Below are 12,836 nucleotides of genomic sequence, written 5' to 3'. Positions count from 1 at the left end.
CGATTTACCTTTCCACCAACCGAGGATTAAGCCTTTCTTTCCCTGCATCCACACCAGGATGTGTTGTCATTTGTCTTCCCATAGCCATTCTGACTGTGGTGAGGTCACAGAGTAGTTTTAATAATGTTGAACACTTCCTACGTGCATACTACTAGCTATCGTCCTCTTTTGAGAATTCTCTGTTCGGTACCATTGTAATAGTTGGTTTTTCTCAATGTGTAGTTCCGAATTCCATGTGTATTCCAGAAACTGGTCCTCTGAGGAGTTTTCTCTCATTCTGGAGGCTGTTTTCCACCTAATTGAAAGCTTCCTTTCCTCTACAGAAGCCTTTTAGTTTCATAGAGCACACCTATGGATGATGGGCCTTATTTCTAAGCATCAGACTCCTATTTCGATGGTCTTTACCTTTGCCCCCAGCATACTCCTTTCTCCCCTAGCAGTTTCAGAGTTTCAGGTCTTAGATTGGGGCCCTGGGTCCATTTGGAAATGATTTTTGTGCAGGTTGAGACATACAAGAATTTGGGTTGGGTTTTTGCAGGGGAGGGTAGTTAGCCAGTTTTCCCAGTACCGTTTGTTGAAAACAGCTGTCTTTTGTGTGTGTTGGGTATCTTTGTGAAAACTCAAGGTGCATGGCCTCACATCTGGTTCCCTGTTGTACCCTTCCATCTGTTATCATCCTTGAATGTGTTTGTAATCATCGTCTTGAGGTGTCTGGGGTTGTCACTGACGCCGTTACTGAATAGTCAGTCATTTCTACAGGACTGATGCTTTCTTGGCTCTTTCCCTGTTCCTTGGTACTGCATTGGGATTTACACATCTGGTGTTATTTCTTTGCGTGCTTGTTTTTTCTTCATTATTATTAATTTAAATCTTTTGTTGTTGTTTGTTTTTGTTGGTGTGGTTTTTGGTTTTGGAGGGTTTTTTTTGTCATGTTTGTTTGTTTGTTGAGACCAAATCTGTCTACATAACCCCAACTGCCCTGGAACTATCTTGGCATTGAACTCACAGAGATCCTCCTGCCTCTACCTTCCAATTGCTGGATTAAAGGCCTACACCTTCACACCAAGCTGCTTTCTTTTTTCTAAATCAGCTATATTCTTTTAGCTGAAGTGTTGGCAGTGTTGAGGTGGAACTTGGGTGTGGTAATGATGAGTGTGTAATTGAGAAAATAGCTCCTCAGTCCGGGAGTCTGGGTGCCTACGTGAGTTCCATATTATCCCGAGGAAGAGATGAGCTAGGACAGCCACAGCTGTTTGCTGTTCCCACCGTGCAGTTGCCATGCTCACCTTATTTCATGGACCCTTAGACTTCAGTAGCTCTACAGGATAAACAACCAAGGATAATGTGGAATGTTTGCAGATCTTAGTTAATCAGATTGATGAGAGAGAAGTAAGGTGGGGAAATAGAAGGATTGAGTATTAGATGGACTTTGAAGTAAAAAGAAACCAAGGTGGGTAAAATAAAAAGGAAGGGAGCATTGGGGTACTATTGGGGTCCACAGATTTTAGAGAGCATTAAAACTATAGAATATTATAGACAATAAAAGAGGAAGGGATGGGGCTGGAGAGATGGCTCAGTGGTTAAGAGCTTTGCTTGCTCTTCCAAAGGTCCTGAGTTCAATTCCCAGCAACCACATGTGCTCACAACCATCTATAATGAGATTTGGTGCCCTCTTCTGACCTGCAGGGATACATGCAGGCAGAACACTGAATACATAATAAATAAACAAATCTTTAAAAAAAGGAGGGGATATGGTTAAGAAAAGAGGGGGAGTATATGAAACACAGTAGAAGAAAACAGTAAAAAAAAATGCCTTCTATGGGTGGGGAGATCCTGGAGAGATGGCTCAGTGGTTAAGAATACTGGCTTCTCCTCCATAGGACCCAGGTTCAATTCCCAGAACCCACATGGCAGCTCATGACTGTCTGTACATGTAAGCTCTGACACCCTCACACAGATATGCATGCAGGCAAAACACTGGTACACATTAAAAAAAACTTTTTAAAATATTTATTTATTTATTAATTATGTATACAATATTCTTTCTGCATGTATGCCTGAAGGCCAGAAGAGGGCATCAGGCCTCATTACAGATGGTTGTGAGCCACCATGTGGTTGCTGGGAATTGGTCGGCAATGCTCTTAACCGCTGAGCCATCTCTCCAGCCCCCTACATAAAAAATTTTAAAAAGTATTTTCTGGTAAACCAGGTGGAGAAACATAGTCCTAAAACCTCAGCAAACAAAAGCAAAACCATCCTGAGACATGCATGCCAGAGTTGAAATTGAATCATAGAAAATAAGAGGTAAAAGTAATACCCATGGATTGAATTGCTCACAGCGGCGCTGAATCGAAAGGTGAAGTCCTCAGATTTTGCTGGCTCCAGTTAAAGTTCCCTGTGGTGCTGTGTGGACGAGTGGGCACTGCTGCGGGGAACTATTGTCTCTGTAGCTTCACTGTACTTGGGGTTCTGGCCTGTGGAGGAGTAGAGGTAGCAGGTCCTTTCTGGTAGTTCTCTTGAACCCCTGCACCCCACTGTGGCCTTTCCTTGTGCTGCAGGTCTGTGCAGCCCTTTCCTGCAGCCTCTGCTGCTCCCTCCTGGGCTGCTTCATTAGACAGGCCACACACCTTTGGAGAGGGCTTCTAGCTGGACTCTGCAGCATAGCGGTCCTGCCTGCTTCCCTGTCCAGCTCTTCCTGGTTTAATGAGTTCCTTGCCGACCTTGTCTCTTTCAGATTAAGGTAGTGCTCTTATTTGAGACTGTTCTGTTACATACCCAGACTTCCCTCAAACTTGGACTCCTACCTCAGCCTCTGGAGCACTACAAACTTTCACTACCTTGAGCAGTACTTTTCAATACAGTATACGATGAATTCTTTAGTTGTGTATATTACAGATGATATAGAGAACTAGAAAAATACATAGCCAGTTGGTAATTGAGTGGCTGTTTTAGGGTTTTTTTTTGTTGTTCTAAAGTAAGCATGCATGATATCTTTTAACATATATAATTTGTACTAGCAGGAAAGGACAACCTAAAAATAAAAATGTAATTATATTTCTAAAAAAACAAATAGATTCAGGCCGGGCGGTGGTGGCACACACCTTTAATCCCAGCTTTTGGGAGGCAGAGACAGATCTCTGTGCGTTCAAGGCCAGTCTAGTATACAAAGTGAGTTCCTGGACAGGCTCCAAAGCTACAGAGAAACCCTGTCTTGAAACCCCCACCCCCAAATTAGAATCAGATTTGAGAATGACATTCCTGCTGAACATCACATGGTCCTTTTTAATCACAGTGGGTGGTCTCCTGGGCCTCCATTGATAAATTTATTATTTGTTTTTGTTTTCTTTAGTCAGTATTTGCAGGATGAAAGTAAGACCAAAAGAAATACAGATCTCAATCTCTTAGAGTGGACCCACTACAGCATGAAGCCACATGTAAGTGACGCTCTCTGTATTTCTTGTTTCACTCATTTTCCTGGAGAGAGAGAGAGAGAGAGAGAGAGAGAGAGAGAGAGAGAGAGAGAGAGAGTGTGTGTGTGTGTGTGTGTGTCACACTAAAGATTGAATCTAGGGTCCGTGGATACAACCTTAATCCTCATGTTTGTATTTCTAAATCTATAACCATCAGTGTAACCAAGATAGTTGTTTCTTGTCTTTCATCTTACTTTAGGTATAAACTGTTTGGGGAAACCCAGTCTCAGGTCTGAAAATGGGCCCCAGGATACTGTGAGAACAAAGGCAGGCAGACCCATGACAACAGACTGCAGCTTATGGTCCATTTGCACAGAAACTGGCACAAAGTGGCAGCAGGGCTAGTGGTTAGGTCACAGTGGAAGAGACCTCATCTGTCAGACTAAAGGCACATTCTGCATATTCATGATGTCATAGTCTGGTCCTACAACTCCCATACATACCACTCCAGTGGCTCGACCTGCCATAGTGTGCTAGGAAACTGACCAGGTTCAACTGTGATTCAGTTAGGGTCACAGTTCAAGATGGCTGTAGTCACATCAAGTCAAGATTGGGATGAGAGCACACAGCTTTTTCCATACGGGTTTATTTTCTAATGTCTTTTTTTTTTTTTTTAATATTTGTTTATTTGTTATGTATACAATATTCTGTCTGTGTGTATGTCTGCAGGCCAGAAGAGGGCACCAGACCTCATTACAGGTGGTTATGAGCCACCATGTGGTTGCCGGGAATTGAACTCAGGACCTTTGGAAGAGCAGGCAACGCTCTCAACCGCTGAGCCATCTCTCCAGCCCCATTTTCTAATGTCTTAAGAGCTGCTTGCTCTAGCTGTGTTTCTGCCTCAGGGACATGACTAAGCTCTCAAGGAGTGATCCTAGTAGATTAAAATCTCTTTTTCATCTCCCTGGAAACTGTAGGGATCCCAAGCAATGGGCAGGTGCCCTGATTGTTAAGACATGTAACCTCCACAGTATTGAAATAGATGCTTGCGTTTTCGGGCATATTTAAAGTTTATAATAATATGAATCATTGTCACTACTATTCTTGTAATGAATCAAATGCCGCTCCTTCTTTTCCCACCCCTCATCATGTTTGATGGGTTCTGTTTTGCTTAGAACTCTTACTTGCCTTACTTCTTTCTTCTGCAAAGTGTTTGTGTGTGGCCTCACATGCTGTATCATAATTACAGTATTTAGTCCATGAAGAGTCATAAAGAGCAATTGTGTGTGTATAACACCAGGTGTATCCACTGAGAGTCAGAGTGATTGTGTTTGTGCATCTGTGTGTGTATAACACCAGGTGTATCCACAGAGTCAGCGTGATTGTGTTTGTCTGTGATCTGTGTGTGTATAACACCAGGTGTATCCACAGAGAGTCAGAGTGATTGTGTCTGTGATCTGTGTGTGTATAACACCAGGTGTATCCACAGAGTCAGCGTGATTGTGTTTGTGATCTGTGTGTGTATAACACCAGGTGTATCCACAGAGAGTCGGCGTGATTGTGTCTGTGATCTGTGTGTGTATAACACCAGGTGTATCCACAGAGTCAGCGTGATTGTGTTTGTGATCTGTGTGTGTATAACACCAGGTGTATCCACAGAGAGTCAGCGTGATTGTGTTTGTGATCTGTGTGTGTATAACACCAGGTGTATCCACAGAGAGTCGGCGTGATTGTGTCTGTGCATCTGTGTGTGTATAACACCAGGTGTATCCACAGAGAGTGAGCGTGATTGTGTCTGTGCATCTGTGTGTGTGTAACACCAGGTGTATCCACAGAGAGTCAGCGTGATTGTGTCTGTGCATCTGTGTGTGTGTAACACCAGGTGTATCCACAGAGAGTGAGCGTGATTGTGTCTGTGCATCTGTGTGTGTATAACACCAGGTGTATCCACAGAGAGTCGGCGTGATTGTGTCTGTGCATCTGTGTGTGTATAACACCAGGTGTATCCACAGAGAGTGAGCGTGATTGTGTCTGTGCATCTGTGTGTGTGTAACACCAGGTGTATCCACAGAGAGTCAGCGTGATTGTGTTTGTCTGTGTAGCACCAGATTCATCTACCATCATCACACTGTTTTTCCACAGCGATGTTTAGAAAGAGACTAAAGGGTTGTATATGTAATGATATTTTACCTCTTCCTCCTCTGTTTGTTTTGTTTAGGAGATTCCTCAACAATTGAATGGGAGTGATTGTGGGATGTTTACTTGTAAATATGCAGATTATATTTCTAGGGACAAACCTATCACATTTACTCAGGTGAGTCCAGCTCCTTCTCATGCACTTATTAGTGTACTTTGGCAGTGCCTGGCACACTTCAGGCTCTTCTGACAGACAGACAGACAGACTGACTGACTGACTGACTGTTGCTAAGAACCTTAGGTGAGGCCCCATTCAGAACAGTGGTGCACATGCTCTGTCATAGATGTGTTCTTGGACTTGACCATAAATTGTTGATGACCAGTGGGATAATTTGCTTGTGCTTGAACTCCATTTTTTGATTGGTTTATATGTATCGCTGTTTTTAGCTAAAGGGAGGCATGTGAGAATAGATAACAGCTAGGGGAAAACAGGCCTTGGGAGGACTTTAACCCCAGGTCTAAGATGGAAGCATGGGCTGTTTTCCTTTCTGAGAGATGTTTACACTTGAGAGGAAGTTCAATTGTATCAAAAACCTAAAGCCTGTGTTGAAGCCGGGCGGTGGTGGCTCACGCCTTTAATCCCAGCATTTGGGAGGCAGAGGCAGCGGATCTCTGTGAGTTCAAGACCAGCCTGGTCTACAAGAGCTAGTTCCAGGACAGGCTCCAAAGCCACAGAGAAACCCTGTCTCGAAAAACAAAAAAACAAAACAAAACAAAACAAAAAAAAGCCTCTGTTGATAGTGAACTCTCAGTCTTTTTACAGCCAGAGTGAACCCCAATTAGAAATATTCTCATCCATAGACCTCTCTGTCTCAGCTCCTGTGTGCCAGACAAGCTGTTTCTGAGCAGCAGAACTAAGAGCTTTGGAGGAACATGGAGTAAACCACTACTGAACCAGCTTTCCCATCTCAGATAATCAGTAATCACTATTGATTAGTCTCAGCAGTTTTACTAGGAATAAAAGTAATGTTTTACTGAGTTTTATATGTTTTCTTTTTTGAGAGAGACAGGATTTCCTATAGCCACAGACTGGCCTGGAAATGACTATGTAGCCAAGGATGACCTTGGCACTTCTCATCCTCCTGCCTCTGCCTCCTGATTGCTATGATTCCAAGTGTACACCACTGTGTATATTAGACAGTCTACTGAACCCGTTGATGCCTTGAACTATTTCAGATAACTTAAGAATCATATGCTAAGGCTGGGCATGGTGGTACATGCCTCTAATCTCAGCCCTGGGAAAGCAGAGATTTGAGGGTCTCTGAGTCTTAGGCCAGTCTGGTTTATATAGTGAGTGACGGGCCAGCCAGGGTTACATAGTGAGAGACCTTGTCTTTAATTTAAAACAAATAGGCCAGGGGCTGGAGAGATGGCTCAAAGGTTAAGAGCATTGCATGCTCTTCCAAAGGACCTGAGTTCAATTCCCAGCAACCACATGGTGGCTCACAACCATCTGTAATGAGGTCTGCTGTCCTCTTCTACCCTGCAGGCATATATGCAAACAGAATATTGTATCCATAATAAATAAATAAATATTTAAAAAAAAACAAATAGGCCCAAGGTGGGAACATCTTTTTTTTTTTGAGAGAGAGAGAGAGAGGGTTTCCCTGTATGGCCCTGGCTATTGTGGAACTCAGAACAGTAGACCAGGCTGGCCTCAAACTCAGAGAGGTCCACCTGTGCCTGTTTCTGCCTCTGGAGTGCTTGAGATTAAAGGTGCACGTCCCTACCACCCAGCTTTTTCCTGCTTTTTAAATAAGGGTCATTTAAATTGAAACCAGTGCCTCATAAATACTAGGCAAGACCTCTACTAGCGAGCCATATTTTCATGCCCTAAGGTCACTTTTTAATATAAAAGCAAATTGTTTTTTAAAAATAATGTTCGCTTAGGATGTAGAAAAGTTTCCTATTGTGCCACTGCTTGGACATTTCCATTTTGTTGCTTTTTTTTCTTTCTTCTCTTACTATTTTTGTCATTACTCTGTAATATATGATTCTGTATTCAGCTTTGGTTTTTCTTAACCTATAAGTACATATGTATGCACATGTAATTATACACGAATGTATGTATATAGGCTGAGTGTGGTACACTTGTAATCCTAGAACTGGGAGGCTGAGGCAGGAAAAGCTCGTGAACACAGCCGCTTAGGAGGCTGTTTAGCAAGACCGTTCTTAAGCAAGCAAATAAACACCTGTGTCAAACATGGCAGACCATGCTTGGAATCCCACCTACATAGTTGGGAAGATCAGGACAAGAAAGCCTTCCTGGTTCAAAATAAATCCCACTGTGCTTCAGAAATGTATACTTGATGTGAAATGGTCAGGCTGACGGATGTGGTGACACCTAGAGACTGTCATGCTGTGATACTGCACACAGCGTGTGTAACACTGTTGTTTGTGGGATTCTTTCAGCACCAGATGCCTCTCTTCCGGAAGAAGATGGTGTGGGAAATCCTCCATCAGCAGTTGCTGTGACAATGCCCTGCCCTGGGCCTTCTAGCTGTTGGTGGTTCTTTCATGGATGTTTCCATATACCTCATGCATTGTGGGTCAAAAAGTCCCCGTATCATTTCTGTTCTCACAGGTACTGAGCTATCAAGAGTGCATGAAGGCCTCTCCATGCACTGACTCGAGGTGTGGAGGGGCTGCTTGCAACCCTGTTTGTAAGGCTGTGCCTGCTCAGAGCCCTGGACTGTTCACCCCATAAAGAACAAATGCTAATTAATGTTTTTTGTTTTCAAGAGTTATTTCCATATGAATGTGGGAAATGCAGGACTTGTTCTATGAATTGTTGTTTCTGTATATTTGTCCGTGTGTACTCACTCACCGCTCATTTGCAAACACTGGGCAGTGCCCTTCCTCACTGCTCTTTATAATTAATGATAAATAATTTGTTTGAACTATTTATTTCTGAAAAGAATGTTAATCAGACTTGCCACTCCCTGCTGCAGAGGGATGAAGCAGGTGTTCACTAGCTTCTCTGATGCTGGAGTAGGAACTGCCGATATGGTTAAAGTTCTCTTTTGAGACTTGAAGATGCAGAAGAAATGACGATGCTGTTGTAGGGATCTGCTGCCTTTTAGAGAAGCACAGTGCGTGGAGATGTGGCCAAGGAACTCAGTCTGTGCAGCCTCAGAACAGCGCACGCTCATCTTAGAGACTTCCTTTTCTAGAACTGAAGTAGCTTGGCTTCCTCTTGAAACTGGATTCAAAGTAACTGTGACCATAAATGTTTCATCGTAGGTGTGGTTGAGTATGAACCTCACAATGGTAAAGGGCTGGCCTGAACTGTCTATTTCAGAAGATGCTCCTCAATTTATGCCTATTTTTCCTCAGAGTTTTTTAATATATATATATATAAAACTGAAATTAAGTTCTCGGCTCATTAGCATGCCCTACTCCAGTCCCACTGAGCCTCCCGAGAGAGATTTAGTACCTGGCTCTGAGGTTGCCCGTTTTACAGTCATCTATTTTGCATATGAAAGTTTGTATTTAACTTTTTTGTTCATTAAAAATCTTACAGATGTGGTTATGCATTTTTAATTTCAGAAAGTTGGTCAGAGCATATTTTGCAAGACCTAGTGCCTAGTGTTGCTTTTATGATGTAATAAAAGACTGTCTGGCAGAACCTAGAATATATGCTGATAATTCCTCCTCTCTTCAGCTTCCACCTTCCCAACTTGTTCTGATACATAAAGAAGAAATAAATTTAGCCGGGCAGTGGTGGCTCACGCCTTTAATCCCAGCACTCGGGAGGCAGAGGCAGGCGGATCTCTGTGAGTTCGAGGCCAGCCTGGTCTACAAGAGCTAGTTCCAGGACAGGAACCAAAAGCTACGGAGAAACCCTGTCTTGAAAAATCAAAAAAAAAAAAAGAAAGAAACTTAGAAAAGCTGCATAGCGTTAGATACAAATGTCCATATCTGCTCTTGGGGAATCCTGGGTCAGAGGTTGTAGCCATTGAAACCTGTTTTTTTCTGAGACTTGAAGTGGCCTTGGTATGGAAGCTGGGCCTGTGATGTGGACCAAAATGGCCAAGCCAACCCAAAGAGACCTGGTGGCCCAGTCAGGGCGTAACTGTTTGTGCTCCTTCCTCTGCAGGAGGGACTGCACAGAGACCACTTCTTTTAGCTGACACCCTAGGAACTGGGCCAGTGGGGCCAAGATCAGGCAGCTGGTATAACCAGAGGAGCTCAGAAGTTTGCTGTCTACTAGAAACTGGATGTTAGAATTCTGCCTGTGAGTTTATGGCCCAGACCTGCCAAGATGGTTGCATGACCTGAGCTTAATCCCCTGTACCTACCATGGAAGGAAAAAACTGACTCCCCCAAGTTGTCCCCTGACCTCCACACTTGGCCACATGGACAGGTGCACTGTAATAATAGTAAGCAAATTTTCAAAGGAATCAAGGGTTGAGTAAGGTTTGTTCTGTCGGCTAAGTCCCTTTTGGATGACGATTTGTTCTCCACCCAGGTGAATGATGCTATGGCTGATGGTGCATTCGAGGGACGTTCTCTGAGCTTTTCATCACTGTGCGTGCCCTTGAGAGGTATTGTTAATTCAGACAGGAAGCTGTAGAGATGGTTCAGTGGTTTCAGTTGAGTTCCCTTTTAACCTCAGCCTAGCACCTATGTCACAGGCTCACCTGCTCACACCTGTAATCCCAGCTCTGAGGGAACGGCGGCAGAGGACCAGACCCTGCCTCAGAGGAACAGAAGTGCTAGAAGACAGCTAAGCTCCTCTTCTGGCCTTCTCAGGTACTCATCCGCACGTATGTGCATGCACCACACTCAGGCATAGTAAAACAGGTGAGTGCAGATGTTCAGCTACAGCTGCACTGCTCTACCTGAATTCCTGATCCAAGCTAAGATGCCACAAGATGGTTGTCTAGGCACTGACGTGTCTCCCTTGGTACAAGGAAGTATGTGGGCAATAGAATTGTTACAGTTGCCGGGAGGCCGTGGCGCACACCTTTAGTCCCAGCAGTCAGGAGGCAGAGGCAGATGGATCTCTTGAGTTCAAGGCCAGCCTGGTCTACAGAGTGAGTTCCAGGACAGCCAGGGCTGCACAGAGAAACCCTGTCTTGAAAAACCAAAAGAATTGTTAGTCAAACATCATGAAAAAAATAAAAATAGGTGATGAAAATAGCTATTGGTGTAACTAGCGAGCAAGTCAACAAAATTAAAGCCAATGTGTGTATGAGTGTGTGAAATTTCAATTTGGGGACCTGAAAAAAAATGTTTCATTGTTCTGTTTAGCCCACAGTCTGTCGTCTGAAAATGAGTAAATTTTAAGAAATGCATAGTGTTGGTGAGTTCTCTTTCTGCAGTCAAATGCTCTATGCTTGTGCTTTACCTGGCGTTGCGGTCGGGGGACGCTGTCCAACCATCCCCGCAGATTCTGTATTCTACCCAAGTTGATTAAGGCTGTTGGAGCCCCCTGCTCTCTCCCTCTCAAGTCCTGCACTGAACTTGGTGACTGCTGAGGGGACCTTGTGTGGGTGGGGAGTCTTCCTGAAGACACAGTAAACACCAAATACCTAAACAACTTAAGATACTGTGGTCAACCCACATATTTAAATGGCTTTATAAGCTAGTTTTGAGAAGGCCTCCATATCAAGTAAATTTTTAGACCTTATTTGTAAGGTGGAGATACATATGGCTTGCTGATTTATTATTTTTAGTAATTTAATATACCCAAGGATTTTGGGTGTGCTGTAATAGATACTAGTTTTATTTACCAATAAATTAATCTCTTAAGTAGCTTTTAGATTTTATATTGAAACTCATTAATGTATTTTATCCTATGATCAATATATAACTCACATGTACACAATTATTTTGTGAAATATGTTTCCTTTTTTGGACTGAAGAGATGGCTCAGCAGTTAAGAGCACTTGTTTTTGCAGAGGGCCGTAAATCCCAGCTTACACACTGGGCAGCTCACAATGGCCTATAGTCCTAAATCTAGGGAGTCCAGCACCCTCTTCTGATTTCTGACTACATGGTATACACTCACTCAGACAAACACGAGATGGGACTAGCTGGGGAGATGGCCCAGGGGTTAAGAGCACTCGCTTCTGGCCTCAGGCTCCATTGCTCTCTTCTGGCCTCCTTGGGAACCTGCACGCACAAACCCAGACATACAGATAATTTTTTTTTTAAATTGTTTTTGTTTTTCGAGACGGTTTCTCTGTAGCTTTGGAGCCTGTCCTGGACCTAGCTCTTGTAGACCAGGATCTCATAGAGATCTGCCAATCTCTGCCTCTCTAGTGCTGGGATTAAAGGCGTGTGCTACCACTGCCAGGCAAAATGAAAGGTTTTTAAAAGGCAGGAGGTGGGGGAAGAGGGAGGGAGGAAGGGAGAAAGGCACAGCCTGTTTCAAAATGATCCACCTAAACCTAGGGAAACAGGCTAGAAGCTTCTAGACTCGATAAGTGATTACCAGGGGCATTCACTCTGGGGTACATTGGCATTTCCTAAATATATTCAGTATAGTCCTATTACTTCTCTACATGGGTGATAAGACAGGAAATCAAATTGACAGGACAGCCCAACAAGCAGCTGAGTTCACTTGCTTGAACATGTCGGGGAAGGAGAGACCCAGCTTCCAAAAGTATCCTCTGACCTCTGTATTGCGTGCCAACACTCATATAAATTCAGATTTAGAAAGCAAGGCCCGGCTCGGAATGTAAGAAGTGTGCCTTTTTCTTCCTTGAGATGTGTAGCCAACATGCACGTTTTACATGAACAAACACGTCTTTGTTTTTATTTTGTTTTGAGAAAGTTCACTGTGACTCAGGCTCGCCAGGAACTCACTTTAAAGTGCAGACTGCCCATCGTCTGCAGTTGTATATTCACAGCTAAGCCCACCAGGCTACACGGGAAGCCATGGAAAGCCACGGTCACACAGAACAAAGCTAGCAGATTCTCGAGGTGAGAAATAGTTCTATAGGGAAGATGTGGGGTAGACAAGGGTGGGAGGGAGCTAAGAGGAGATTGAGGGGGAGTGATCAGTATGCAGTAGACTATCAAAGGACAAGCAATAATTTACAAAAACCTTGATCCTTGATTCATCCTCAAGGGCTGGCTCAGAGGTTAAGAGCACTGACTGTTCTTCCAGAGGTCCTGAGTTAAATTCCCAGTAACCACATGGTGGCTCACGGTCATCTATAATCAGATCTGATGCCAACAGATACATAATGAATAAATAAACTTAAAAAAATTCATCTT

The 12,836-nt window shown here is 43.5% G+C and overlaps 1 protein-coding gene across 1 annotated transcript in view; it reads left to right on the top strand.

The window, feature by feature from the left end:
- Positions 1-9,496, top strand: part of Senp2 (SUMO specific peptidase 2) — a 45,174-nt gene extending 35,678 nt beyond the window's left edge. Inside the window, exons 15-17 of the mRNA XM_075967973.1 lie at positions 3,350-3,434; positions 5,629-5,724; positions 8,019-9,496. Of these exons, the coding sequence (XP_075824088.1) occupies positions 3,350-3,434; positions 5,629-5,724; positions 8,019-8,081 (244 nt within the window). The 3' untranslated portion in view covers positions 8,082-9,496. The remainder of the gene's footprint in view (positions 1-3,349; positions 3,435-5,628; positions 5,725-8,018) is intronic.
- Positions 9,497-12,836: the final 3,340 nt, after the last annotated feature.

This window comes from Microtus pennsylvanicus, chromosome 1, assembly GCF_037038515.1.
Source record: "Microtus pennsylvanicus isolate mMicPen1 chromosome 1, mMicPen1.hap1, whole genome shotgun sequence".
Taxonomy (NCBI): Eukaryota; Metazoa; Chordata; class Mammalia; order Rodentia; family Cricetidae; genus Microtus; species Microtus pennsylvanicus.
The sequence above is the reverse complement of the archived record's forward strand: the minus strand, read 5'-3'. Positions and strand labels throughout refer to the sequence as shown.